The 27,384-nt window shown below is 43.8% G+C and overlaps 1 protein-coding gene across 1 annotated transcript in view; it reads left to right on the forward strand.

Annotated features, from left to right (window-relative positions):
* Positions 1-27,384, forward strand: part of xylt2 (xylosyltransferase 2) — an 83,121-nt gene that overhangs the window by 40,061 nt on the left and 15,676 nt on the right. The window contains exons 4-7 of the mRNA XM_033044468.1: positions 8,709-8,911; positions 19,979-20,059; positions 24,860-25,076; positions 26,808-26,984. Coding sequence (XP_032900359.1) covers positions 8,709-8,911; positions 19,979-20,059; positions 24,860-25,076; positions 26,808-26,984 — 678 coding nt within the window. The remainder of the gene's footprint in view (positions 1-8,708; positions 8,912-19,978; positions 20,060-24,859; positions 25,077-26,807; positions 26,985-27,384) is intronic.

Genomic DNA, 27,384 nt, shown 5'->3' on the forward strand with positions numbered 1-27,384 from the left:
TAGACTGACCAAATTTTGTGCCTTCCACCACAGTGATGAATGCTGTGGTGGATGTTTGTGTTACATTTTTATTGTGTATTGTGTGTTCTTTTTTTTATTGTACCGCTGCTGGCAAATTCATTTCATTGCACTTTATGTGCACGTGACGAATAAAACTGACTTGACTTGACTTGACAAAGAAAGGATATTGTTCTGATATAACTGAAATGGAATTAATGCCCCAGTGTGATATGCCTCAGAAACTCAACTAGGATATCAAAAATTTAAAGTAGCACAGATGCTGGCTATCAGCACCAGCTACCTGGGTTCGGTCAGTGCAATACCAAACATATAACCAGCTCTATCTTTCCTGGATTTAGGAGGTAAAATCATCCAGTGCTGCACTTCTGATCACTTGCTGGGGACACCTGCTGGTGCGATAGCCATGCATAATTTTTTTTTTGACATACATGTACTCAAAAACTGCGTACGTTTAGTTAATCGGTTGCGTATCTATGTAAATATGATAGAGTTGAGCTTTTGCCATATAGGACTGATCATCCTGCTTTAATAATAATATAATAATAATGCATTTTATTTGCTGGCGCCTTTCTGGACACCCAAGGACACCTTACAGGACATAAAATCACAATACATTTATCAATATTAAAATCAAGTTGATTAAAAACAATAAACAAAAAAAACAAAAAAAATACACAAAACATTTTAAGTCATTAAAATCAGGGTGAACATGGTGGAAGTTATGTCGGGTATGCTAATCTAAACAGGTGTGTTTTGAGTTGTGATTTGAATTGATCGATAGTGTCCAGGTGACGGATGGGAGGTGGGAGAGTGTTCCAGAGACGTGGGGCAGAGCAGCTGAAGGCTCTGGCACCCATGGTGCTGAGTCTAAATGTGGGGACAGTTAAAATTGCAGCTGAGGAGGAACGAAGTGACCGGGAAGGAGTGTATGGTAGCAGCAGGTCAGAGAGGTATTGGGGAGCAAGGTGGTGTAGGGCTTTGAAGGTCAGCAGTAAAATCTTGTAGTTAATCCGGTGGTGCACAGGGAGCCAGTGGAGCTGAGTGAGGATGGGTGTGATGTGGTCCGATGATCTGGTGCGGGTGATGATCCGGGCTGCAGAGTTCTGAATGCATTGGAGGCGATGAAGAAGTTTATTGGAGGTGCAAGTGAGGAGGGCGCTGCAGTAATCGATGCGGGATGTGACCAGAGCGTGGATGAGGACTTTTGTATTGTCTTTGGAGAGGGAGGGGCGGAGTCTGGAGATGTTGCGGAGATGAAAGTATGCAGAGCGTGTGATATTGCTGATGTGGGGGCCAAAGGAAAGTGTACTGTCCAGAATGACGCCGAGACTTTTGACATGGGAGGAGGTGGGTATGGGTGAGCCATCAACTGAAATGGTGAACGGGTGGGTTTTGGAGAGTGTGGACTTTGAGCCAATTAGTATGATTTCTGTTTTATTTCCATTGAGTTTTAGAAGGTTGAGTGACATCCAGTTGCTGATAGCTTGAAGACAGGTGGTGAGGGCAGTTGGGGGAAGAGAGGTGTTTAGTTTTGTGGAGAGGTAAAGTTGTGTATCATTGGCGTAGCAGTGAAAATTGATTTCAAAATGACGGAGAATATTGCCAAGAGGTTGAATATAGATGATAAAAAGCAGTGGTCCCAGCACCGATCCCTGAGGAACACCATGGGTGACTGTGGCAGTTATGGATGTGACTTTAGAGAGTATGTGTAGATGTGCTTTACCAGATTGATTCCAAAGAGAGACTTTAGTTACATGGGTAGGTATATGGAGAGGCTGGTGTGGTTCTCTGGAACTTAGGAAGTTTCGGGCAGATCTTGTACAGGTAATGAGTATGATGATCTGTGAGTTGAGCCAAAGGGCTTTGTAACCCTATGTATTGTCTTTCCTGCACTTTCATCGATTCAAAATCCTTCAAATTCCATTGTGAGGACTAATTGTATCAACGCTGAGGACATCCAAGGCTGTTCCTTCCTAATTGTGTATCATTTTGGTGGGTCAAGAATTCCCAGGTAGGTTCCCTCCTCCCAGCAAAGGGTTTAGAATTCATCAAAGTGGACCATGTTCTGATCAGCATCTGTAATTGTAATAGCCACCAGAACATTTTCTAACCATTAGGATGGAGAAAGAGACAATTGATCCAATTAAACTGAAGATACGTGTTGCTCTACTGTACTCTGTTTTCTCCTGGATATTATACTGGGGCCCGTTCCATTTTCTTTAAGCTGCTACTAGAAGATGTGTTCAAGCTGCAGTCAAGGTGTTCAGGCCTTGTTTATGGCTTTCCCATAGTGCATGGTGTGATACTGAATTTTAGAGGAAGGGAAAATTAAAGCTGCCAGATACCACATATAAAATCCTTGCTGGAAGTTCTGTGGTGAAATGTTATAATGTGTCTAGTCAACAGAATGCATCCTATTCCTCAAACATGTTGAACTTTGCTACAACCATGTAGGAAAGTGAAGGGCAGTGTTCAGAGTGGGAGTAAGTTTGAAAAATAATGTGAGGAAACTAGGAGCGTGTTGATACTTACAGACTGAATGGGAGTATTTTCCATTCCGCCAATATTGATTTCCACCAATATAGAGGAGACTACATTGTGAGTGGCAATTGAAGTAAGTTAAATTTGAAGAAGTGCAAGAAACCTGGGCAGCGCGTTGGCGCAGCGGTAGAATTGCTGTCTTACTGCGCCAGAGACCCGGGTTCGATCCTGACCAGGAGGGTTGTCTGTTCGGAGTTTGTATGTTATCCCCGTGACCTGTGTGGGTTTTCTCCGAGATCTTCGGTTCCCTCCCACATGTCCAAAGACGTACAGGTTTGTAGGTTAATTACTCACTGCCTATTATGCCTCCTGGCATGTAGGGCAGCAACGAAGGTCCTCCACTCAGTAGTGTTGATTCCTTCAGTTGCTGTTTCCATAACATATTTGTTTTACGAGACAGGGTTGTTAACCCTGTGCTCAAGCTCCAACCTGGAGGACCAGTGGATTGCTCTTCGTCTCGCATCTACCCTTCGACCTGTCCAGCATGGGAGACCCTAATAGGAGACGAATCTCCCGCTGGCATAGCTCTAGGGTTCACAGAGACACACAAGCTCCCCGACCACGACAAGGTTGCAATCCAACGCGGAGTTGTAGGTTAATTGGCTAGTTATAAATGTAAATTGTCCCTATCGTGTGGGATAGTGTTAATGTACGGGGATCGCTGGTCGGCACGGACTCGGTGGGCTGAAGGGCCTGTTTCCACGCTGTCTCTATCTCTAAACTAAACCTGCAGCACCAACAGATGCGTTTTGGGCTCTGTACAGGGAGGAAGGGGATAACGGGTACATGTGGCATTTCTTGTTCTTGAAGGGAATGTGCCAGAGAAAGGGTAGAGATAATGAGGCTTCCGAAGGGATCAGTCCCTTTGGAACATGGAAAGTGGAGCAGAGAGGGAAATTAATTTGGTTTTGGCGTCCAATTAGAAGTCAGATTGCGGACGATGATTCTTTGAATGTGGTAATTTAGGCTAAATGGAATCCTAGCTTGTTTCTGGTTGGGAGAAGAAAGGTATTTGAAATGGTCGAGGGTGCAGTTAACTGGGGAAAGGAAACCCATGGTTGAAGAAACAAGAAGACAATGAAGAACCATAGATATTGAAAATGACATAATCACAGCAGATATGAAGACAACAGAAACTAGAGAAAAGGCAGAAATATAATCAAATGAGAGGTTGTGGGCATTGTGAATATTAGCACAGACCTACTGCCAAATGTGATACGAAGCCTAAATAGGGAGTGGATCAATTAGGGATGGATCATTGGGAAGGTCAGTATTAGAGGTAAAGATGCAGTTTCTTGCATTAAACGATGTTGACTGTACATAATCATGTTGAGCTTTACCAGGTCTGTAAAGACTTCCTTTGTAATGGAATGCAGCATTTTACAGTGATAACAGCCATTGTGTTAATAACCTAGTGGTAAGGCCATTGTACTAGTAAGACACTTGCACCATGCAGTAGACCACATTGACCTACATGCTGCTGCCATGACCTGGATCCCTGGTAGCAAGAACCGAGATGTACCACTGTCCCAAAAATCCTGTAGGACCTTAGGCTTGTAACAATTCAAACAACATCTGTTTAAGAGTGGCCCTATGCACTAAAAGCAATGGGCCTTCAGAAAAGCTGGCCCTTGGAAACAGAGACATAACTGGGTAAAACATCACTCTCAACCATCCTTGCCAACAGCCTGCCTCTTCCTGGAAAACATTTTCAGCATTCTGCCTATGGGGTGAGCTGCCCTGTGCTTCATCTGTTTAAGACATCTTATTTCTCATATATTTTCAGGTACATTCTGTCCTCTCAGAATACCCACGTAGGTCCAGTTACATAACATCCCAAGTTCTATTCTCAATTCCGTGACTAATGATGGCCAATATGCCAGAAGCTTTCTTCGCCAACCTATTTATCTGTGAAGCAGTTTCGGGAATCTATGTACTTGTACTCCTAGATCCCTCTGCTCCACAACACTAACCAGTTTGCTGGCTTGCCTTCCTAAGATGCAATATTTCACACTTATCTGAATTAAACTGCCATTTGTCATTCCTCAGCCCACTTTCCCAGCTGATCCAAATCCTGCGTCGTTCGTGATGACCATCTTTACTGTCTACAATACCACCCATCTTAGTGTCAATCTTCTTGCAGATGGTGGCAATTGGGATGGATTGATCTGCTGTATGTGGAGGCTGGTGAGGTGGGAAGTGAGGTTTTAGCAAACGCTATCTTTGCTCTACTCGGGAGGAGTGTGGACATAAAAAAAGGGATGCTAAAAATAGATAGAAACATAGAAATTAGGTGCAGGAGTAGGCCATTCGGCCCTTCGAGCCTGAACCGCCATTCAATATGATCATGGCTGATCATCCAACTCAGTATCCCGTACCTGCCTTCTCTCCATACCCTCTGATCCCCTTAGCCACAAGGGCCACATCTAACTCCCTCTTAAATATAGCCAATGAACTGGCCTCGACTACCCTCTGTGGCAGAGAGTTCCAGAGATTCACCACTCTCTGTGTGAAAAAAGTTCTTCTCATCTCGGTTTTAAAGGATTTCCCCCTTATCCTTAAGCTGTGACCCCTTGTCCTGGACTTCCCCAACATCGGGAGCAATCTTCCTGCATCTAGCCTGTCCAACCCCTTAAGAATTTTGTAAGTTTCTATAAGATCCCCTCTCAATCTCCTAAATTCTAGAGAGTATAACCCAAGTCTATCCAGTCTTTCTTCATAAGACAGTCCTGACATCCCAGGAATCAGTCTGGTGAACCTTCTCTGCACTCCCTCTATGGCAATAATGTCCTTCCTCAGATTTGGAGACCAAAACTGTACGCAACACTCCAGGTGTGGTCTCACCAAGACCCTGTACAACTGCAGTAGAACCTCCCTGCTCCTATACTCAAATCCTTTTGCTATGAAAGCTAACATACCATTCGCTTTCTTCACTGCCTGCTGCACCTGCATGCCTACTTTCAATGACTGGTGTTCCATGACACCCAGGTCTCGCTGCATCTCCCCTTTTCCTAGTCGGCCACCATTTAGATAATAGTCTGCTTTCCTGTTTTTGCCACCAAAAGGGATAACCTCACATTTATCCACATTATACTGCATCTGCCAAACATTTGCCCACTCACCCAGCCTATCCAAGTCACCTTGCAGTCTCCTAGCATCCTCCTCACAGCTAACACTGCCCCCCAGCTTAGTGTCATCCGCAAACTTGGAGATATTGCCTTCAATTCCCTCATCCAGATCATTAATATATATTGTAAATAGCTGGGGTCCCAGCACTGAGCCTTGCGGTACCCCACTAGTCACTGCCTGCCATTGTGAAAAGGACCCGTTTACTCCTACTCTTTGCTTCCTGTTTGCCAGCCAGTTCTCTATCCACATCAATACTGAACCCCCAATGCCGTGTGCTTTAAGTTTGTATACTAATCTCTTATGTGGGACCTTGTCGAAAGCCTTCTGGAAGTCCAGATACACCACATCCACTGGTTCTCCCCTATCCACGCTACTAGTTACATCCTCGAAAAATTCTATAAGATTCGTCAGACATGATTTACCTTTTGTAAATCCATGCTGACTTTGTCCACTTTCCAAATGTACTGCTATCCCATCTTTAATAACTGACTCTAGCAGTTTCCCCACTACCGATGTTAGACTAACTGGTCTGTAATTCCCTGTTTTCTCTCTCCCTCCCTTCTTAAAAAGTGGGGTTACGTTTGCTACCCGCCAATCCTCAGGAACTACTCCAGAATCTAAAGAGTTTTGAAAGATTATTACTAATGCAGATACAGTCATGGGTTCAGTCAATTATGGTAGACAGGGAACTGTGGTTCTGTGTGAGGGAAGACCCCTCTGGGGCACTTATTGCAAAGCCCCATTATAAGAGGAGATATGATGGAGATGGAGGGATGGGAAGAATAAATGGAGCTCTTATTGGAGCCAGAGTAAAATGAAGTGTAGCAGAGATAGCTTTGGGAGTCCATTGGCTTGTAATGGATGGCGGGCTCGAGCCTGTCCCGAGTTGGAGACAGGAAAATCTAAAAAGAGAAGGGAAGAGTCACAAATGAACCATGTGAATGTGAGAACATGATAGAAATAGGCAGAAATATAATCGATAACATTTGAGTTCTGTATCAGTGCAGGAATCAGCACAGCACAGTCATAGATGTGTCAGAAGATAGACACAAAATGCTGGAGTAAAGCCCCTGTCCCACGATGCGAGTTTACCCAAGAGCTCTCCCGAGTTTTTTAAAAAAACCGCCATCAAACTCGTCGTACTTCATCACGAGTATTTTTTTACTCTTGGAAATTTTTCACTGTTGAAAAAACTTCACGAGTTTCCGCATATCCCGAGTACCTGCCGTTAGCATTACGAGCCGCTACGAGACATCCACGAGCTCGGACGTACCCGCTACGTACATTCTACGTACTTACGACAAGTTTGATTTTTTTTTTTTAACTCGGGTGAGCTCTTGGGTAAACTCGAATCGTGGGACAGGGCCTTAACTCAGCGGGTCAGGGCAGCATCTCTGGAGAAAAGGAATATGTGACGTTTCGGGTCGAGACCCTTCAGAAGAAGAATAGGTCTGAAGAAGGGTCTTGACCCGAAACATCACCTATTTCTTTTCTCCAGAGGTGCTGCATGACCCGTTGAGTTACTCCAGCATTTTGTGTCTATCTTTGTTATAAATCAGCCTCTGCAGTTCATTCCTACACAAGGATGTGCCAGAACAAATTGAGAGAATTGGCCCACTGCACGTGGCTTGGGCCCAAACATCTCCCCTTAGCTATGCCTTTTGTTGTTGAGAATGTGAATGGAGTTGAAGGCAGAGTTGTTCATTGTGAGGATGCGTTAAGCCAAGTGAATGATTCTATTGTTGAAGGGAAACCGGTTGAACAGTGGTGGGACCATGGTCCAGAGGGAGGGGTGTCTGCCAGTTAACGTTTGGCCTCTGAGTTGTAGAAATCAGTTTGTCAGTACACAGTACAATACCACTCTTGTTATCTGAGTCATGATTCTTACATTGGACTGACTGGCCAAATAAAGTCCTGTAGCTCCCCAGCTAAGTCCAGTGGGGCAAATGTAGACCCTACCAGGACAGTCCTGTTTGTGGACCTTGTATATCATGGGTAAGTGATGGAAGCAGGAAGTGTGGGTCAGAGCACCATCAGTTTGGAGGCGATGGAGGAGAGATCTCCTGACATCTGCGACAGTGGTGGGAGGTGGTAGCCTGGTGTTCATTCGTGAGGATGTAGCCCAGGAGTGGGTATGAGGAGCTGTCCAAGAATTGCAGTCTTGCCTCTGCTAAGTAGGGGTCAGTCAGCCAGTCTACGATGGCACCGTCCTTGACTGCAGGAAACTCCATCTGCCCATTTCTTTTACCCTATGTTTGCTTCCACCTGTCACCCATGTTCCAACTCCACCCTTCCCCCACCTAACTATCTACCTGTCATCCTTCAGCCTCTTTGGTCTACCTGTCACCTGCTGACCCTTGTCTCATTCTTCCCCATCAATGGTTTAATGAGTGCAAGATTCTACCTGTGATCTTTCCTGTTTTATTCTTTCAATCATAATTAAATCATACAGTATGGAAACAGCCTTTGGCCCAACTCGTTTATGCTGACCGTTGTCCATCTATGCCAATCCTATTTACCTATGTTTGTCCCATACCCTTCCAAACCTTTCCTCACCATGTACTTATAATTATGTTTCTTAAAACTTGTAATTGTACCCTCCCTGCAGATTCCTCTGGCAACACGATCCATATAGCCACCACCCTCTGCATGGAAAATCTTGCCCCTCAGATCCCCTTAATAAAAGTCCTCCTCTCAGCTTAAACCTGTGCCTCTCTTAGACTTCACTTGGATCTATCTATGCCCCGCGTGTGTTTATATATACCCCCTATAAGGTAATTCCTCAGCTCCTTCAGGGGAAAAAATCCCAACCTATCCATTCTCTCCTATTCTCTATTCAGGCCCTCTGATCCCAGTAACATACTTGTGAATGTTTTCTGAACTCACTCCAGGTTAACCATGTACTACCTGTAATAAGGTAACCATGGATTAATGGAGAGTATTCTGGTGAAAAGAGGGGTGCAAGATGATGAATAGTTATTTCAGTCACTAATGCTTGTGCCTTTCTGTTCCTGCAGCGCTCTAACTATTTGCACAGAGAGGTTATGCAACTGGCACAGCAATACCCAAACGTCCGTGTAACTCCATGGCGGATGGTCACAATATGGGGAGGGGCAAGTCTACTGAAGATGTACCTGAACTGCATGAAGGATCTACTGGAAATTACTGACTGGCACTGGGACTATTTCATTAACTTGAGTGCCACCGACTACCCCACCAGGTCAGTTTGAATAAACGGGAAGCAACATGTATGAGCTTCCGTTTGGAACTCTTGAAGCAGTGTTTCCACTTTGAAGGAAATTACCCGAAATTCGGGAAATTCTGGTTGTCTTCGGGTAATTTTAAGGAAATGAATAATTTCGGGAAATTTCTGCATCCGCCCCGCGAATGGGTGTAAAGGTAATACACACAGCGCTGCCGGTTTGGCACTCAAAGGTTTAAATGGAGCACTGTCAGTTTAACGTGTGGGAATTTAAACAAAGAGCAGTCGACTGCAGCGCTATGGGCTTTAAACATAGCGCTATGGCCACAGCGCTATGGGTCACAGACTGTTCGGGAAAATTCTCGTATAACAATGAGTCTTTGGAATTCTTTCTCAGTGGAAGTTGAGCCTTTGATTATTTTCCAGGCTGTGGTAGAATTCTGGATAAGCCTAGTGGTAAAAAGTTACCAGTGGGCGGTGGGATTGCAGTTACGTTGGGATTGGACTTGATCTTACAGAACAGTGGGTGGGCTCAAGGGGCCGAAAGAGGGAGGGAGGGAATAAGAGAGGGAGGTAGGGAGGAAAAGGGAGAGGGATGGAAGGAGGGAGCGAGGGAGAGTGGGAGGGAGAGAGGGCAGAGACTGAGACACATGAGAGCAGATTGAAAAAACGAAGACAACGATAGCTGTTGGAGGCAACAAAAGCTGCCTTGCATAACTGTACAAGTGAGTAACAAGCAGACAGATACGGTATAGTTACATAGATCTGTTTTGCCCTGTTCTTTGTGTTGTTAACATGTGCCCGGGAAAACACCTAACAATAAATTGCTCTAATATTCCAAATGATTGAGGAATGTGACTATAGGCTTCTCTGATGATGGAGCATCGGTGGTGAAAAGTGTTTGATCTGGTGTTTTTGCAGACATGGTTATGGTGTTTTGGAAATGTCTTCACTATAAAAGCAGATTGCTGGAGGATTTCAGCAGGTCTGGCAGCATCTGTGGAGGGAATGGAGTCTATCCATTTCCTCTATGGATGCTGCCTAATCCACTAATTTTATCCAGAACCTTTTTTGCTCAAGATTACAGCTTCTGCAGTCTCTTGTGTCTTCTTCAAGCTAGCCTTGTCCAAGACGCCGGAGGTGATGGAGAAGGCAATGGGGACTCTATCGGGTGCTTTTTGTCCAAGGCATATAGTTCAAGAGTTCACAGAACATCTGCCTAGGGTGGAATGTGGATTGCAATCATGATGACAGAGGTGAATTCCCTTGAGAGGAAGAAGGGACGGCACTTCACTGTTTGATGTTGCAGGTGTGAGGAGCAAGAGTTGGACAAGACTGATGCGAATGAGCACAGTGAAGGGGTTACCACAAGTTAGACACACCACCTCTCCCTTTTCCTGATGACACCCTCATGCAAAGGACTGAGAAACCTTTGGGCTGAAGGGCAGAGTTTGGAGAGCTGGGGATGAGCCATGTTTTTATGACCCAGAGTTTTCAGCATTCCAGCTCCCTGTGGGATAGCAATCTTGAACTTGGTATTATTTTCTACGAACTGTATGTTGGCCAGGAGGATGTTGTGAGAGTGGAGCGAATGTAGGCCTCGATGCTTTATTTGTACTTGGAGGACGCCCTGGTGACCATGTTACTGGGAATAATGAAGACCTCCCTGGCACTTCCAGACACTGTACTCACTGTGCCTGCGTGCTGCAAGGTCAGGATCTCCATGTTTGGCGGTCGCAAGATTGATAATTCAGCTTAATGGTCACTTTCAAACTCAATTTTTTTAGGACCAAAGTATCTATGGAAACTTACCTGTTTTCATATATTTGGCTGTCAATCTAGTATGCAATTGTTTTCTTATTAATCATTCATTTCTGTTTCTTAAATTACATTCAATTTTCTAACCTGACACATCCATCTTTATGCAATTATATGATTTATGTTTTTAAATTTTCTTGCTATCTTTAACTTTTGTGTTATCTCCTAAGAATTTTCCTTTCTCATTGCAGTGTAACGTGTTTGTTGTCTGAAAGATCTACTTGAATGTCTTTCATTGTATCTGAATAGACTGATTCCTTAGCCCAGTTTACTTTAGCTGATTCTGCTTTCTTGCCTCCATAGTTACCCTTATCTATCTATATAAATACTAAATGTCTTTGCCTTGTTTGGGCCCACGATGTGTCAATCTGGTTTTCCTATCTTCTTCCAAATGCTAGGCCCCATTTTCACAAATCCTACTCACATTTTTCCCGTGGTGGCGATAAACATCTTCCCGTCGCATTCCCACCTATATTTCCGAAATTATTAATCCTTGAAGTTTTAAAAATGGTGCCAAAAACTCACCCATTTTGGGGGGGAAAAAATCCGAATGGCATCACAATGCACTCACAAGCCAGGACGCCACACTCGGGAAGGGAGGGGCACTCCAGCGCTCCCACTGCAGTTTACAAAGCACGATGGGCCACTCCGGGCAGGAGGGGCATTCCAGCACTCCCACTGCAGTTTACAAAGCACGATGGGCCACTCCGGGCAGGAGAGGCACTCCAGCGCTCCAACGGCAGTTTACAAAGCACGATGGGCCACTCCGGGCAGGAGGGGCACTCCAGCACTCCCACTGCAGTTTACAAAGCACGATGGGCCACTCCGGGCAGGAGGGGCACTCCAGCACTCCCACTGCAGTTTACAAAGCACGATGGGCCACTCCGGGCAGGAGAGGCACTCCAGCACTCCCACTGCAGTTTACAAAGCACGATGGGCCACTCCGGGCAGGAGGGGCACTCCAGCGCTCCAACGGCAGTTTACATATTTTAAAACACTTGCATTTTAAAAACAACTTCGCCATTGGTCACTCTTCCACGCTGCAACTTTGCAATTGGTCACTCTTCCAACTGCTCTTCCACAACGTTCTTCAAACCCTCTCCCAAGACTGTCGCGTGAAGATCCAGTTCAGAGCTGACTGCTTCATTCTGACTTTGCTCACTTCGCTCTCTTTAACGATAAGCTTTTTTTTATTTTTTAACTTATTTTTTATTTATTTATTTCATTTTTAAAGTTGCGCGATTCTTTCAATAATACTTGAATTTTCAAAACTAATTGCATTCATTAACTTTTATTTTAAACCAGTTAGATTTCACAAAAGACCGCCATTTTCTTTTAAACAGGTTGCTTTTTGATTATTACTTAGCGATTTTACACTTTAATTTGACTGCTGCTTGAAAAAAAACTTGGATTGATTAACATTTATTGAAAAAAGACTTGGCGATTACATTGATTAACATTTATTACGCTAACGTCCCCGTCAGCTGCAGCAGAGTTGGGGACAGTCTGGTCCCTCCGCCCACCCAGAGTCACTGACCACGCTGCACCGGCACCGGGCCCCAACCCCCACACCGGGGTGATTCTCCCGAACTCTTACCCCCACACGGGGTGATTCACCCATCCCCGGGCCCCGACCCCTGCATTATTTCACTGTGCCGAGGATCGGAGGGAGAGAGGGGGGGCGAGAGGAGAGAGAAAGTGGTGAAATATTGCGTTGGGGGAACGGGTTGCATTGGGGGGAACAGGTGAGTGATGGAATATTGCGTTGGGGGAGCAGACCCAACGGGTCTGCACTTGATCTAGTTTAAGTTTGAACTACTATGCACAAAATAACAATATTCAGAAGCTAGTAAACTCAAAACGGTGTACTCAGCTCTGATCAGAACTTTATGTTCTTGCTTTATGTCATTCCATTGCCAAATATGCTTGCCTGGTATGGAAATGTTCCAACCACAGGAAGAAAGTTGACTCATTCCTAGACAACACCTCTTGAATCATTACAGCTTGGCTGAAACCATTAATGGATGGTTTTGTCTTCACTGGGTTGGTGCCTGTGAACATCCAGAACACTCTAGCCAGCTAATGCAGAGTAACAGGCAGAGAACATAAGACACCCCTGTTCAGTCACTCCAGACGCCTGACGATGTTCAGGAGTTTCTTCGTGATTGTAGGAGTAGTCTGCCCACAGTTGTGCCCACCATCAAAGAGATGTGACAGAGGCCTGAGCACTTGGGTCACAGTCTGGACATCAAGGCAGCCTGGTGGCTTCCTGCCCTAACAGGAGGTTTGGACCAGACGCTGCCAGAGAACCCAAATTACCAAATGAAGAATAATTGCTCAAATTGGGAGTTAGTCTGCCAGACTAGAGACGTACAGTGAACATGTTTGTAGTGGACTTGGAAGACTGCCCCTGCATGAATCAACATGCAACTGAACAAGATGGAAAAATATGAAGAAACAAGGAACTACAAATGCTGAGTAACTCTGGGTCAGGCAGCATCTCGGAAGAACATGGATAGGTAACATTTCAGCTCAGGACCCTTCTTCAGACTGATTGTGGTGGAGGGGGAGGAAGAGAGGGCGAGAGGAGGGGCTGGACAAAGCGAGGTGGATAAATTAGTATTTGTTTGGGATGGTTGGACAAAGGCCAGGCATAAAAAGATAGAAAATTTGAGGTAAGGATTGAAGAATTCAGCCTGAAGTAGGGTCCTGGCCCGAAATGTTACCTATCCATGTTCTCCAGAGATGCTGTCTGATCTGTTGAGTTACTCCAGCACTTTGTTTTTTATGAAAAAATACGACTGATGGATGGGGACGGAAGGTGCCGAAAGGTCTTTACCCGGCACTATTTTTCCTACGTTCTCTGCAGACTTTAAAACTTGGTATAATTTGCTCCCAGTACTGACATCTTGTAGCCATGTCACAGCACCTATTGCCATGTCCAAGTTGGATTTGCAAGGAATACATAATTGCATCACCCACAACAGTAATATGACTTGCTGTTCCAGTATTTTATCACACATTTCTTATTTCTTTGAACTGGTTTATTTAATTGGCATCTTGCCATTTACCCTTCATCTGTAATGAGTAAAAAAATATTTACAGCCATTAGCTTACTATCTTTCATTTGTTTTAGAACTATTATTACGATCGTATTAGGATCCACTCGGACCCTGGCCCTAGTTTAGACACTGTCATTGCAGCACTGACATATTGTACAGGTCGGTTAAAGATCTGCCAGGATATAATACCAGCAGGAAGCCTTCTGCCACACAGCTATCTCTGCTCTCATTGCTATTTTCTTTCGAACCCAGCTAATGCTTTTAATTTATTTACTAATCAGAAATGAGGTTGATGGTCCTAATTCCCTCGTTATATCCCAGGAAAGGTGGATCCAGACTGCAGCAGCAAAGAGTATTGATAAATGTCGCGGTGCTGCAAGGTCTAGGCTCAGAGGCGCCCTAAACGTTTGTGGACCATGTCATTTGTGATTTCAGAGAGCAGAAGGTGAATCCTGCAACAGCCTCTGAGGCGCCTCCTTGTTTCACCTGATGTCAAATTAGTATTCCAGTGCTCCAATTTTGTTGAAACGCAAAATAAATATTCCAACTCTAGTGTTTTGAAGCTCTTGGAACAGATGTCTTATATTCATTCAAGGGATGTGGGTTTCATAAGCTGAGCCAACATTTAATTGCCCATTCCTTATTGCCCCTGAGAAGGTGGTGGTGACCTTTCCTCCTGAACTGCTGACGCTCCTGAGATTGGGTATTGTTAGGGAGTTCCAGGACTATGACCCGGTGGTGGTGAAGGAACGATGGTATATTTTCAAATCGGGAAGTTGCGCTGCTTAGGGTTCAACTGTCAGGCGGTGATGTTTCCATGCTTTTTTTTTTTTTGCCCTGTAGCTGGTAGAGGTTGTAGGTTTGGAAGATGCTGTCTAAGGAGCCTTGGTGAGGTGCTGCATGGTATACTGTCGCGTCGGTGGTGGAGTACGTGAATGGTTATGGGTGGGGTGCTTATCACATGGGCCGTTATGTCTGTATGGTGTCCAGCATCCTGAGTGTTGAAACCGCACCCATCCAGACAAATGGAGAGTATTCCATGGCGCTACTGCAGGGATCGACAACCTTGTTCTCATAGGGGCCAGGACCCATGTCTCTGAGCAGATGGCGGGCCACATCTGTCACAATAGTTAATAAATGGAGGATATAATAATACATACTAACTAAACTTTGACATATTTATATATTTAACCTATATTATGTCTACTGAACGTAGCAGTTAGTTTGAGACACTGGTATTGAAACTACCCACACCCCTCTCTAATAAACGTCATGCAGACCCTTTGTTACCCTCTCTTTCCCCCTTCCGGGACCCGCACAGCACCAGGCACCGCAGCCACTGCAACTGCAACAGCACTTTTACATCAGTGGAACCGCGCCCACCAAATCAACTAACTCTTTGCCCAGTTCGTGAAATTATATCCGTTCTGATTTTTTTGTATCAGAAAACAGGATTGCTATGAGCATTAAACAAGTCTTGCTCATAGCAATTGCTGGCCAACAGTATTAAACAGTCCAAAGAAGTGTAGATGATGGGGGAAAAAATGCACCTGCGGGCCGGATGATTTTGGGTTACGGGCCGGATCTGGCCCGTGGGCCATAGGTTGCCGACCCCTGCGCTACTGACTTAAACCTTGTGAATGTTAAACAGGTTTGAGGAGTTAGGAGAGGTGTTGTTCCCAGCTTCTGACTTGCTACTGAGGGCACATTGTGTACATGGCTACTCCTACTCCAAGTCAGTTTCTGGTTAATGGTAGTCCACAGGATATTGATAGTGGAGGATTTGGTGATAATAATTCCATTAAATGTCAGTGGGAGAGAGCTGCGTTTTCTTCTGTTGGATGTCGTCATTGCCTAGCACTTACAGTATGTGGCATCAATGTTACTTGCTACTTAACACCCCATGCTCGCATATAGTTCAGGTCTTGCTGCTTTTTTTTTGTGCTTCATTACCTGAAGAGCTGCAAATGGTACTGCACATTGTGCAAACATCCGCAAACAACCCTATTTCTGACCTTACGACTGAAAGAAGGTCATAGATATAAAAGTTGAAGATGGTTGGGCCTAGGACACCACCCTGAGGAGCACCCACAAAGACGTCCTGTGGTGAAGACCAACCACCCCATCTTCCATTGTGCTTGATATGATTCCAAACAACAAATGGATTTCCCCATGATTTTTGTAGATTTCCTTGAATCTCTCTTTAGTTGTGACCTGAATAATACAGGTCCTCCCCAGATTATGACCATCTGACATGTAGACAGTTTGTACATATGTCCAGAGGGATGGACTTGCTGGTTCCTGCAGGGCTATTGTAGGTATCTTCTGCAATGTTGGAACTTGGTTTGTGGCCCTAGTGTTATTATTGCAATTATTGTTTGTTTTTTGTGTGTACGTATGTGTGCGAGTGTGTGTGTGTAATATATATGATCTGTATATATGTGTATTTGTGAGTATGTGTGTGTATATACACACTTACCATTGTTTTCTCTCATTTATTATATTGTTTACTGTGTACTATGGTTACATATTCTGTTGTGCTGCTGCAAGTAAGAAATTCATTGTTCTATTTGGGACATATGACAATAAAACACTCTTGAGTCATTGCACCTTGCAGAGAAATCTGAATGATCTGAAATTCCCAGGTTTAACTACAGATTGCCCTGGAGTGGTCTATGTTTTTATTCAAATATACTGCCGGTGGCTACATTTTCAACGTGAACTATTTGTGTAACCAACAGTTCTCGGGAATAGACCCTGTCATAACCTGTGGAGGACCTATATCAATGTAGAATGGAACATCTTCACTTTGATATAATCTTATACTATGGAACATTAGTTATATGAGTTCTGAAATCAAATCTTTTTGGTGCTGGGAGACCACGATATTAACTTTGTGTACATTGCCCATTGTTTTCTTAAAAAATAAGAAAAATGGATTTCTGAATTTCTAGTATTCCTTTGGACAGCAAATTGTACAGACATAAAATGTATCTTAATTGTCAAATAATGTAAATTTTTATCCGTGCGTTAGAACAACAGAGGAGGACAAATGGGTTAATTAAGAGGGAAAGAGCATGAAAGAATGCTTGCGGGGTATATAAAATCTGACTTAAAGCTTCTTTAGTTATGTAAAGAGGAAAAGATTAGTGAAGACAATTGTAGGTCCCTTACAATCAGAGACAGGTGGATTTAAAATGGGAAACAAGGAAATGGCAGAACAGTTAAACGAGTACTTTGGTTCTGTCTTCACCAAGGAAGACATAAACATTCTCCCAGAAATACTTGGGGACCGAGGGAGGGAGGAACTGAAGGTAATCCACAGTCAGGAAATGGAGTTGGGTAAACTATTGGGACTGAAAGCAGATAAATCCCCAGGGCCTGATGGTCTGCATCCCAGAGTACTCAAGGAGATGGCCCTAGAAATTGCGGATGCATTGGTAATCATTTTCCAATGCTCTCTTGACTCTGAATCGGTTCCTGTGGACTGGAGGGAAGCCAATGTAACCCCACTGTTTAAGAAAGTAGGGAGGGAGAAAACGGGAAATTATAGACCAGTTAGCCTTACATCGGTGGTGGGGAAGATGCTTGAGTCGATTGTTAAAGATGTTATAGCAGCGCATTTGGAAAGCAGTGACAGGATCGGTCAAAGTCTGCATGGATTTACGATGGAGAAATCATGCTTGACCAATCTTCTGGAATTTTTTGAGGACGTAACAAGTAAAATGGATAAGGCAGAGCCAGTGGATGTGGTGTATCTGGACTTTCAAAAAGCCTTTGACAAGGTCCCACACAAGAGATCAGTGTGCAAAATTAGAACACATGGTATTGGGGGTAGGATATTGACATGGATAGAGAACTGGTTGGCAGACAGGAAGCGAAGAGTAGGAATTAACGGGTCCTTTTTCAGAATGGCAGGCAGTGACTAATGGGGTGCCGCAAGGCTCGGTGCTGGGACCTCAGTTATTTACAATATATATTAACAATTTAGACGAGGGAATTAAATGGGACATCTCCAAGTTTGCAGATGACACAAAGCTGAGTGGCAGTGTTAGCTGCGATGTGGATGATATGAGGCTGCAGGAAGACTTGGATAGGTTAGGTGAGTGGGTAGATGCATGGCAGATGCAGCATGTTGTGGATAAATGTGAGGTTATCCACTTTGGTGGCAAGAACAGGAAGGCAGATTATTATCTGAATGGTGTCAGACTAGGAAAAGTGGAGGTGCAAAGAGACCTGGGTGTGCTTGTACACTGAAAGTAAGCATGCAGGTACAGCAGGCAGTGAAGTAAGCTAATGGCATGTTGGCCTTCATTGCAAGAGGATTTGAGTTTAGGAGTAAGGAGGTCCTTCTGCAGCCATACAGGGTCCTGGTGAGACCGCACTTGGAGTAGTGTGTGCAATTTTGGCCTCCTAATTTGAGGAAGTACATTATTGCTATTGAGGGAGTGCAGAGTAGGTTCACCAGGTAAATTCCCAGGGTGGTAGGACTGACATATGATGAAAGAATGGGTCGACTGGGCTTGTATTCATTAGAATTTAGATGGGTAAGAGGGGATCTTATAGAAACAGAAAATTCTAAAAGGATTGCATAGGCTAGATGCAGGAACAATGTTCCCGATGTTGGAGGAGTCCAGAACCAGGGGTCATAGTTTAAGAATAAAGGGTAGACCATTTAAGACTGAGATGAGGATAAACTTACTCGCCTGTGAAACTGGAATTCTCTGCCAATGAAGGCAGTGGAGGCCAATTCACTGGATGTTTTCAAAAGAGAGTTAGAGTTAGCTCTTGGGGCTAAAGGAATCAAGGTATATGGGAGAAAAAGCAGGAACGGGCACTGATTTTAGATGATCAGCCATCATCATATCGAATGGCAGTGCCTGCTCGAAGGGCTGAATGGCCTACTCTTGCACCTATTTTTCAATGTTTCTAATTCAAAGTTATTTTTACTGGTGTTTCACATGCAAATGTTTTATCTTTGTACGGCATATGTTTAACGGCAGAATATCTTCCAATGATCCATTCAAAAATACTGCACTATTATTGCTGTACATGCCCTTCCTCTACTCAATCTCTTCCCACCATATCTCTCCTAAACATTCTTTTTTATTTCCTTCCTCCCCTACCCTTCTAACGGATACTTCTAACGGCATTTATTGCTCATTTCCTATCCCTATTTGCTGTAATTAACAGTTCCTATTTCATGCAATATACAGTCGCACTCCTAGTAGCTCGGTGACCAGACATTAAGACTTTTGCTACTTCTGCAAAATTGATCAGGCTCAAATAACGCAAGTTCCTTTATTTCTCAACTCCTCTCTAAAATGGTAACCCCATGCAGGATGGCTGGTGTAAGAAATTGAAAAACAGCACAACTACACTGAAAGGCAATGTGTGAACTTTGTTAGAAGGTGCAAAGCTTTGTATCTCACCTGCGTTACAGCTGCCCTGGGAATATTTGATGAAGCACTGTAAAGGGAGCTTTATTATCGAAAGGTACAGCACTGAAACAGGTCCTTCACCCCATAATTATGCACCTCAACTGCTTTGTACCTGCTTGAGAATGTATCCTGAACGTGCAAAGGGGAATTTGCTCTATCTAATTTGTTGTACACCTGCCCTTGGAGTGTGTGATGGTGCAGGAGAGAGAGAGTTTGCATTATATGTAAACTGCATTAGTACTTGCTCCAGAGAGGATAGATTCTAACCAACATGGAAAATGTTCAAGTCCCCAACATTAAGGTTTTCAAAGAAGAAATTCTGCAGCCTGAAATGAAATTGAACAGTCAGAACAGCACAGATTTCAAAGAATCTGACAGGTACTAATGGGGCTGTCCCACTGTACGAGCTAATTCAAGAGTTCTCCCGAGTTTCCCAGATTCAAACTCTGAGAATTACGGTAATAGCTGCTCGTGGATACTCGGGGCTCTCGTGGACATTTTCACCATGTTGAAAAATCTTCACGAGTCTTCACGAGCTTACGGCGTTTCCCGAGTACCTGCTGTTAGCGTTACGAGTCGCCAAGAGACGTCCCAAGCTCCGACGTACCCACAACGTACATTCTACGTGCTTACCACGAGTTTGATTTTTTTTAAACTCAGGAGAGCTCTTGAATTGGTTCGTACAGTGGGACAGCTCCATAACTGTGAAATATAGAGGAGAAGTTTGCTAAGTTTTTTTTAATTGTTAATTTTTTAAATCATAGGACAAATGATGAGCTGGTGGGATTCCTCTCCAAGTACAGAGGGAAGAACTTCCTGAAATCACACGGCAGGGATAATGCCAGGTAGGTACTGAAATGTAGACTAATGCTTACAAGTTGTGATTAATCTTCTTGCATCCCCAGAGCGTGTTAACCCCCCCCCTCTCGTGTCAGCCTCGGAAACAATCCAATTGGATCAGCAACAATGGCATTGCAGAGTCGAAGGTTTCTTTTAGTCAACCAAGACTGAGACAATGATCTCCACTCCAGATTACACTAGCTGTAGCAGGTTGGAAACATAGATAACTGCATAGTTGTACCCCAATGAATACTACTCCAATTCTACTTCACTGATAAGCTTATGATGGGTGAAGCTATTCATTCTTTGAAGCTGAGTACATGAATGAGATGACATCTGAAGGAGATATTTGTGGATAAGTTGCAATGATTTTTCCCACAGTCTGGGACTCCGAATCACTCCGGATTATTTCTCAGTTTCCAGCAGTGAAGCCGATTATTATAATATCTGAAATGGATAAACAACAGCTCGCCACTCATCTAACAGCAGAGCCCTGGCTTTGATGTTCTTTGAACGCTGGTGAATGGGCGATGGCTTCTCTGTGCTGCGTGCATCCATTGATAACAGCTGCTACGTGATTGTTAAAAGCAGAATGGATGACGTGGGTTTGAATGGTGGGTTATTCAAATGCCTACGGAGGGCGTTATTTTTAATTTTTTTAATTTCAAGTTGTGTTGTTACAGTGAATGGCACATAGAGCAATGTGGATTTGTGACCTTGACACCCCACCATTCTCATGCTTGAGTTTAGCTGCACATTTGTGATTGTTCATGGGTGGCCTCAGGAGCCTGGTGTAGATGAGCAGAGGAGAACAAAATTAACAATTGGCGTAAAATATTCCGCCTGCTTTCCTCCATTATGTTGCAATGTGTTGCAGACTCAGACAGGAGTTCCTCAGGAGAGTGCCCTGAGCCCAACTATCATTGTGTGGGGCTGCTTCATTAATGACCTTCCTTCCAGCACAATGTTCTGTCATTGTGCAGGCTGATGCACAGTTTAAGTTAGCATTATGGTTGGCACAGAGATAGCGGGCTAAAGGGCCTGTTCCGGTGCTGTACTGTAACACATAAATGGGGATATTATCTTATGCCATTCAAATAAATTTCAAATTTACCCAACAAATAAACCAGCCCATAGAGCAAGATATGTAATTGTTGTACAGCACAGAAACAGGCCTGTTGCCCCACCATGTCCACGCTGTCCTTTTTGCCCACCTGCATTAAGCCCACATGCACGCATTAGGACCATATCCATCTATGCCTTGCCTAATCGTGTCTGATAAATGCCTCTTAAACCTAGTATTTACGTCTGATTTTACCACCACCTCTAGCAGTGTTCCAGACATCAACTACTCTCTAAGTATTTTAAAAAATGCTTACTCTTCAAATCCTTTTCAAAACTCCTTCCTCTCACTTTAAACTGAGCCTCTTTCTTTTGGTAGTCTATCATGGGAAAATAATTTCAAATTCAATAGTATGATTTGATTGGATACTGGGCAAAGCTTTTCACCAGAGATGACAACAATAAACCAATACCAACAATATTCGTCCATGCTACCCGTAGGGTAGATCTCATGCTGCCCATGGGATTTTTCCATCCTTATGGGCCTGTGCCACAGGCAATTTTTCAGGCGACTGCTGGCGGCTGTCAACTCGCCGGCATTCGCATGAATAACCGTCGACTGGAGCGGCGACTGTCAGAGTGGAGAACGCATGCACGCTCACTCACACACTCGCACTCGCACCACAATGCGACAACTCTGTACGACCATCAAATGGACTTCCCGGCAACTTCCCGCGCACACTAAAAAGTTGCCTGTGGGACTTTCTGAAACATCCAACACCTCCACCTTTTTAATACTTGCATGCACTAGTGTATCAACACACCTGTCCCTGAACTCACTATCCTCTACAACCTTCTCCTTGATGAATATACTGTAGACAAGTATTCATTTAGAATCCCAGGCTCCATACATAGATTACTATTTGGTCCCCAAGGGCACACACTCTTTCCTTAGCGAACCTCTTGCTCCTAATATGCCGATTGAATGACTTGGGATTCTCTTTAATTTTAACTGCCAAAGATATTTCATGGCCTCTTTGCTCTCCCAATTGTTTTCTTCCAGTCTTTCCTGGCATCGTAAATATTCCTCAAAGGTTTGTGTTAAAATATGAAATGCAGTGAGAGGAAATCCTTCAACTAGGAACAAGATAAATCATTTCCATTCAGATTTACTGCATTTGCCTCTGAGGATCTTTAATAACACCAAGCCACTTGAAACTATCAAAGTTTTCTCTCTTCCTCTCACGAGGGCATGAATCCTTACTGCAATGCAGTCAGTAGATGGCAGCAGACCTTTGTCCACCCAATTTATCTTCATATGAATTTGGACATGCTTTGGAACAGACTAATCTTTTGTAAAGTGGATAATACTCGAGCCTATTTCTGATCTCACTTTATGCATCTGTACAAAGAGAATATTATGTTTGGTTGTGATGAGTTTACCATGATTTAAATAGATGCGTGGGTGGCCAGCGATTGATGTTTATATCTGAAGCAATTAATCCCAGCTGGGAGAGTAGTGGAGTTGATGCAATAACATTTATGTAACTGGGACTAGAAAGCAAGACATGAAGCAGGCCACCCATTCTGACATCTGCATATAATGTTGGGAGAGAAACGGTCAGCTCGATAGTCTGCTAAAATGTACTGCCTGAATTCACACTTGAAGGTGCTTGATACTTGTCAAACTGTACACCAAAAGGTTTCTGCGAGGTCAGGTGAGGAGTTAGAGTGTGTGTGGGAGCAGGGTAGATGAACTCTACAAATTTAACACACTTATTTCTGCCACAAACATGTACAGAAGACATATTTTTGATGCTGAGATTTCCATGATGATATAAATGGTCTAATATTAAAGAAAGGCTACAGTTTCTCTGGTTCATTGTATCTTCCTTGTATACATTTCTCTGTTTCCCTTTCCAGCCTCTTTATTCTTAAGAGTAGCTGTTTTTCTCCATATGTTTCTGGTAAGCTGGATTTTTCTGGGAAAAACTGCTCTTGGCAATTACTCTGGAACTTACTTCATACTCCTCCTTAGAGAAGTGCTTCATTACATGGGCTCCAATCCAGCTGGAGATGGAAACCCTTTGGCAATCTCTATTCGTTATTTTCTCTCATCCATTAGCCAAACAAACCTTGCCTGAACCATCGAGGTAAAGAAAAATAAAGATCCTCTCTAACCTCTTTGTCCACTGGTGTATGTAAAAGGTTCTCATAATCCACCCATCCATGTCCCCTCATAATGTTGTATACCTCTTTCATGTCCCTCCCTTACCTCCTCCACTCCCACAGAGACATGCCCAGTTTATCCAGTTGTATCTCACAACTGAAACATTCATCCAGGAAAAATGTTGGTGCATCTTTTCTGCACTCTCCATTGCACTTGTGTCCTTCCTGTAGTGTGGTGACCAGAACTGCACACTGTATTCCAACGTAGACAAAAGTGCTGGAGAAACTCAGCGGGTGCAGCAGCATCTATGGAGCGAAGGAAATAGGCAACGTTTCAAACCGATTGCACTTTCTGTAGTCAATACTATTTGAACAAATCGCTGTCAAGAGCTTTCATAACAGCCTTGCCATGACTGTCATGAACATCACAGTGATATCTTGCAGGCAACCAAGCTCTTCCCTTTTACACCACCACTTTGGACGCTCATTGATCTGTCCTATCTTCTAATTCTTTATGATAGAAATTTATGTTCTAAGGGAAGGGCTTTTGTGAAGTATTGGGGTTCCAGAGTGTGTGTTTTGAAGGAAGAAGTGGGGTTTAGGAGGAATGGGCATTGTGTGAAGGATTGAGGTTTGGGTGAGGTAGGTTTTGAAGAAATGTTCGGGGCTTGATAGAGAAAAGCTTCAATGAGAGCGTTAGAATGCTGGAGAAAGATGGGTTACAAAAGCTAAGTTGCTGCATACCATCAAGTAGTGCTTCTGATCCTCATTTTGTCATGGAAACACAGTAGGTATCCATGACATGTGCAGCGCAGACTGGTGCAAGCGTTGACCATCCAGACCAGTTCCACACCCTTCCTGAACAACCACAAGCAGGTATATTGGACAACTGAGCTGGCCTAAAGTGTTGGTTGCCTGCAAGATATCACTGTGATGTTCATGACAGTCATTACAAGGCAGTTATGAAAGCTCTTGACAGCGATTTGTTCAAATAGTATTGACTACAGAAAGTGCAATTGTGTAAAACAAATAGTAAATGTTTTTCCTCTGTCAACATTGCAAATTTGAATAATTTCTACATGTAATTCAGGCTGACCAGTGCAACGCTGAAGAATTGGTGTTTCTTCTCTCCGCACCCCCCCCCCCCCGGTCTGAAGAAGGGTTTCGACCCGAAACGTTGCCTATTTCCTTCGCTCCATAAACGCTGTTGCACCCGCTGAGTTTCTCCAGCATTTTTGTGTACCTGCTGAAGAATTGGTATTGGACGTGTCAACTGTGAGAGTAAATAAAGTCAGCCTTTTCAGTAGACATTTAAAAAGTTGCCATAACACAGTTCTAAGAAATGTCAAAGAATGTTTCCTCATGACATGTCCATTACTCAGCCAATGTCATTGGAACTGGTTACCCGAGTCATTTTACTTTGTTTGGGGAATTGTGTACAATTTGGCTGCTGTTTTGCCACAATGGCAACACCTAAAAGGCTTTTCTTTGTTGTAGAGCACTTTGGGACATCCAAAGGCTTGATATAAATGTGAGTTCTTCATTAATTCAGGTGAAATGCCTACTATTTACAGGTTTATCAAGAAGCAGGGTTTGGACAGACTCTTCCACGAATGTGATAATCACATGTGGCGCCTTGGAGACAGGCAAATTCCAGAGGGCATTATAGTGGACGGCGGTTCCGACTGGTTTGCTCTGACTCACAAGTTTATTGATTATGTGGTGTACTCGCAGGATGAGTTGGTCACACAACTGAAACAGTTCTACTGGTACACACTGCTTCCAGCTGAGGTGAGACCTGACTGACTTTCAAATGTGTTCTGTTCACTGCCTTCCTAATCAAGGCTATTTTCTGCTTGGGAATGATGTTCTTTCCTTTTCAAACATGCAATATCACAGCCAAAGGCTTTCAGGCCATGAACAGCACAGGCTTGGTTGTAGAGAAAACCTCATCCATCCATCATATCAAATATTCCCAGAGTACATAGAACAAAAGTTATATGCAAGCTTAACCTAGCTCGGATTCATGCTGATAGAGATGATGGAGTGGAGTTATAGACTCGTAGATTTATACAGCAATGAACTGCCCCAACTTGTGCCGACCTCAATGTGTCTGAAGAGGGGTTTTAACCTGAAACATCTAACCATGTTCTCCAGAGATGCTGCCTGATTTGCTGTTGCTCCAGTACTTTTTCTCTTTTTTTGTAAATCAGCATTTGCAGTTCCTTGTTTCTCCAAATGTATTTTGACAGCTGTAATTGTATCCTCTTCTGTAGTTTCTATAGCTTCCACTGGCTCATCCTCAGATACGGATCACCTTCAGAGTGAAAAAGTTGCTCCTGAAGTCCTGTTTAAGTCTGTCCCCTCTCACATTAAGCCTATTTCCGCTAGTTTTAGAATCCTCAACTCTGAGGAAAACTGTTACCGATCACTTTATTTATCCACGTCCCTCATGATTTTGTATACTTCAATAAGGTCACTCCTCAGCCTCCTACATTCAAAAGAAAACACCCCCAGCCTATCCAGTTGGAGTAATCTCGAAATTGAACACTGGCATGGACAATATAAAAGCAATGCCGGAAATACTCACCAGGGGATGCAGCATGTGTGAAGAGAGAACTGATACCAAAACAGTTAGAAAATTCTATGCAAATTCTTTCTTTCAGATTCAGGTGAAATCCGTACAATGTTCCAGTTCATTGAGGAGCACGGTTTACACAAACCAATCTGCAGTTTGTGATAACTCTTCTACATCATCCTGTCCATTAAATATTCTTAGGGCAGGTACACCAAAGCATTGATAACAAGCAAAGCCCCTCGTCACTGTAACGTAGCAGAATAGTTCTGAAATTGGCTAGATACAGAGTAAACCACCCTCTACTTTGCCCATCAAAAGCTGAGTTTGATGAGTTTTCCATTTCTCTCACCAAGTACTCGATGGCTTCTTAGAAGAGAACTTAGAGTTAGTCCCTTTGTAACAGGTTTATCCAGAAGATCCCATGTCCTCTCAAAGTGGCCCCTAATGATGTTTAGGCAGCATCTGTGGAGGGAATGGACAGACAATGCTTAGAGCCAGGTCCCAGCTTCAGAATGATTAGTGTTGGGGGAGAGAACATAGAACAGTTCTGCACAGGATCACCCATATTTGTGTCAAACATGACGCCAATTTAATCTAATCTTCTGCCTACATGTGATCCATATCCCTCCATTCCCTGCATATCCATGTGCCTAACTTAAACCCTCTTAAATGCCACAAAATGGCATCATATTCTGAGCACCCACCACTTCCTGTAGTAAAAAAAAACATGCCCTGTACATCTCCTTAAACTTTTCTCCTCTCACCTTAAACAACCAGAAAATCATGCTCTCACATTGCATAGGTCTCACAGAGCGAATTGCCCTGGGTCATAAGGGACACACACTGCACTGCCTCAGGCTCAGCACATCAACCGTGGAGTCCACTGTGCTTACGGTAAGTCTTTTCTGCTCTCAATAATTTTCTTCATCCTCTCTCCTCTGCAGTCTTTCTTCCACACTGTATTGGAAAACAGTTTCATGTGCGATACATTAGTGGATAACAACCTGCGAGTCACCAACTGGAACCGAAAGCTGGGCTGCAAGTGCCAGTACAAGCACATTGTGGACTGGTGTGGCTGCTCACCAAATGATTTCAAGCCGCAAGACTTCATAAGGCTTCAGGTAAGGAGAGTTTGACTCCTTGGTCAGGTAGAATACTCACACCATTCACTGGGTGTGACTTTCAGATTCAACTTTAATTGTCATTGTCAGTGTACAGTACAGAGACAACGAAATGCAGTTAGCATCTCCCTGGAAGAGCGACATAGAATATGATTTCAATAAATAAATCTATTTACATGCATACAATCAGTGTTTTTCCTGTGGGAGGAGTGTCCGGCGGGGGGGGGGGGGGGGGGGGGGTGATTGGCAGTCACCGAGGTACGTTGTTGAGTAGTGTGACAGCCGCAGGGAAGAAGCTGTTCCTGGACCTGCTGGTCCGGCAACGGAGAGACATGTAGCGCCTCCCGGATGGTAGGAGGGTAAACAGTCCATGGTTGGGGTGAGAGCAGTCCTTGGCGAT

Source organism: Amblyraja radiata, chromosome 26 (assembly GCF_010909765.2).
Source record: "Amblyraja radiata isolate CabotCenter1 chromosome 26, sAmbRad1.1.pri, whole genome shotgun sequence".
NCBI classification, from domain to species: domain Eukaryota; kingdom Metazoa; phylum Chordata; class Chondrichthyes; order Rajiformes; family Rajidae; genus Amblyraja; species Amblyraja radiata.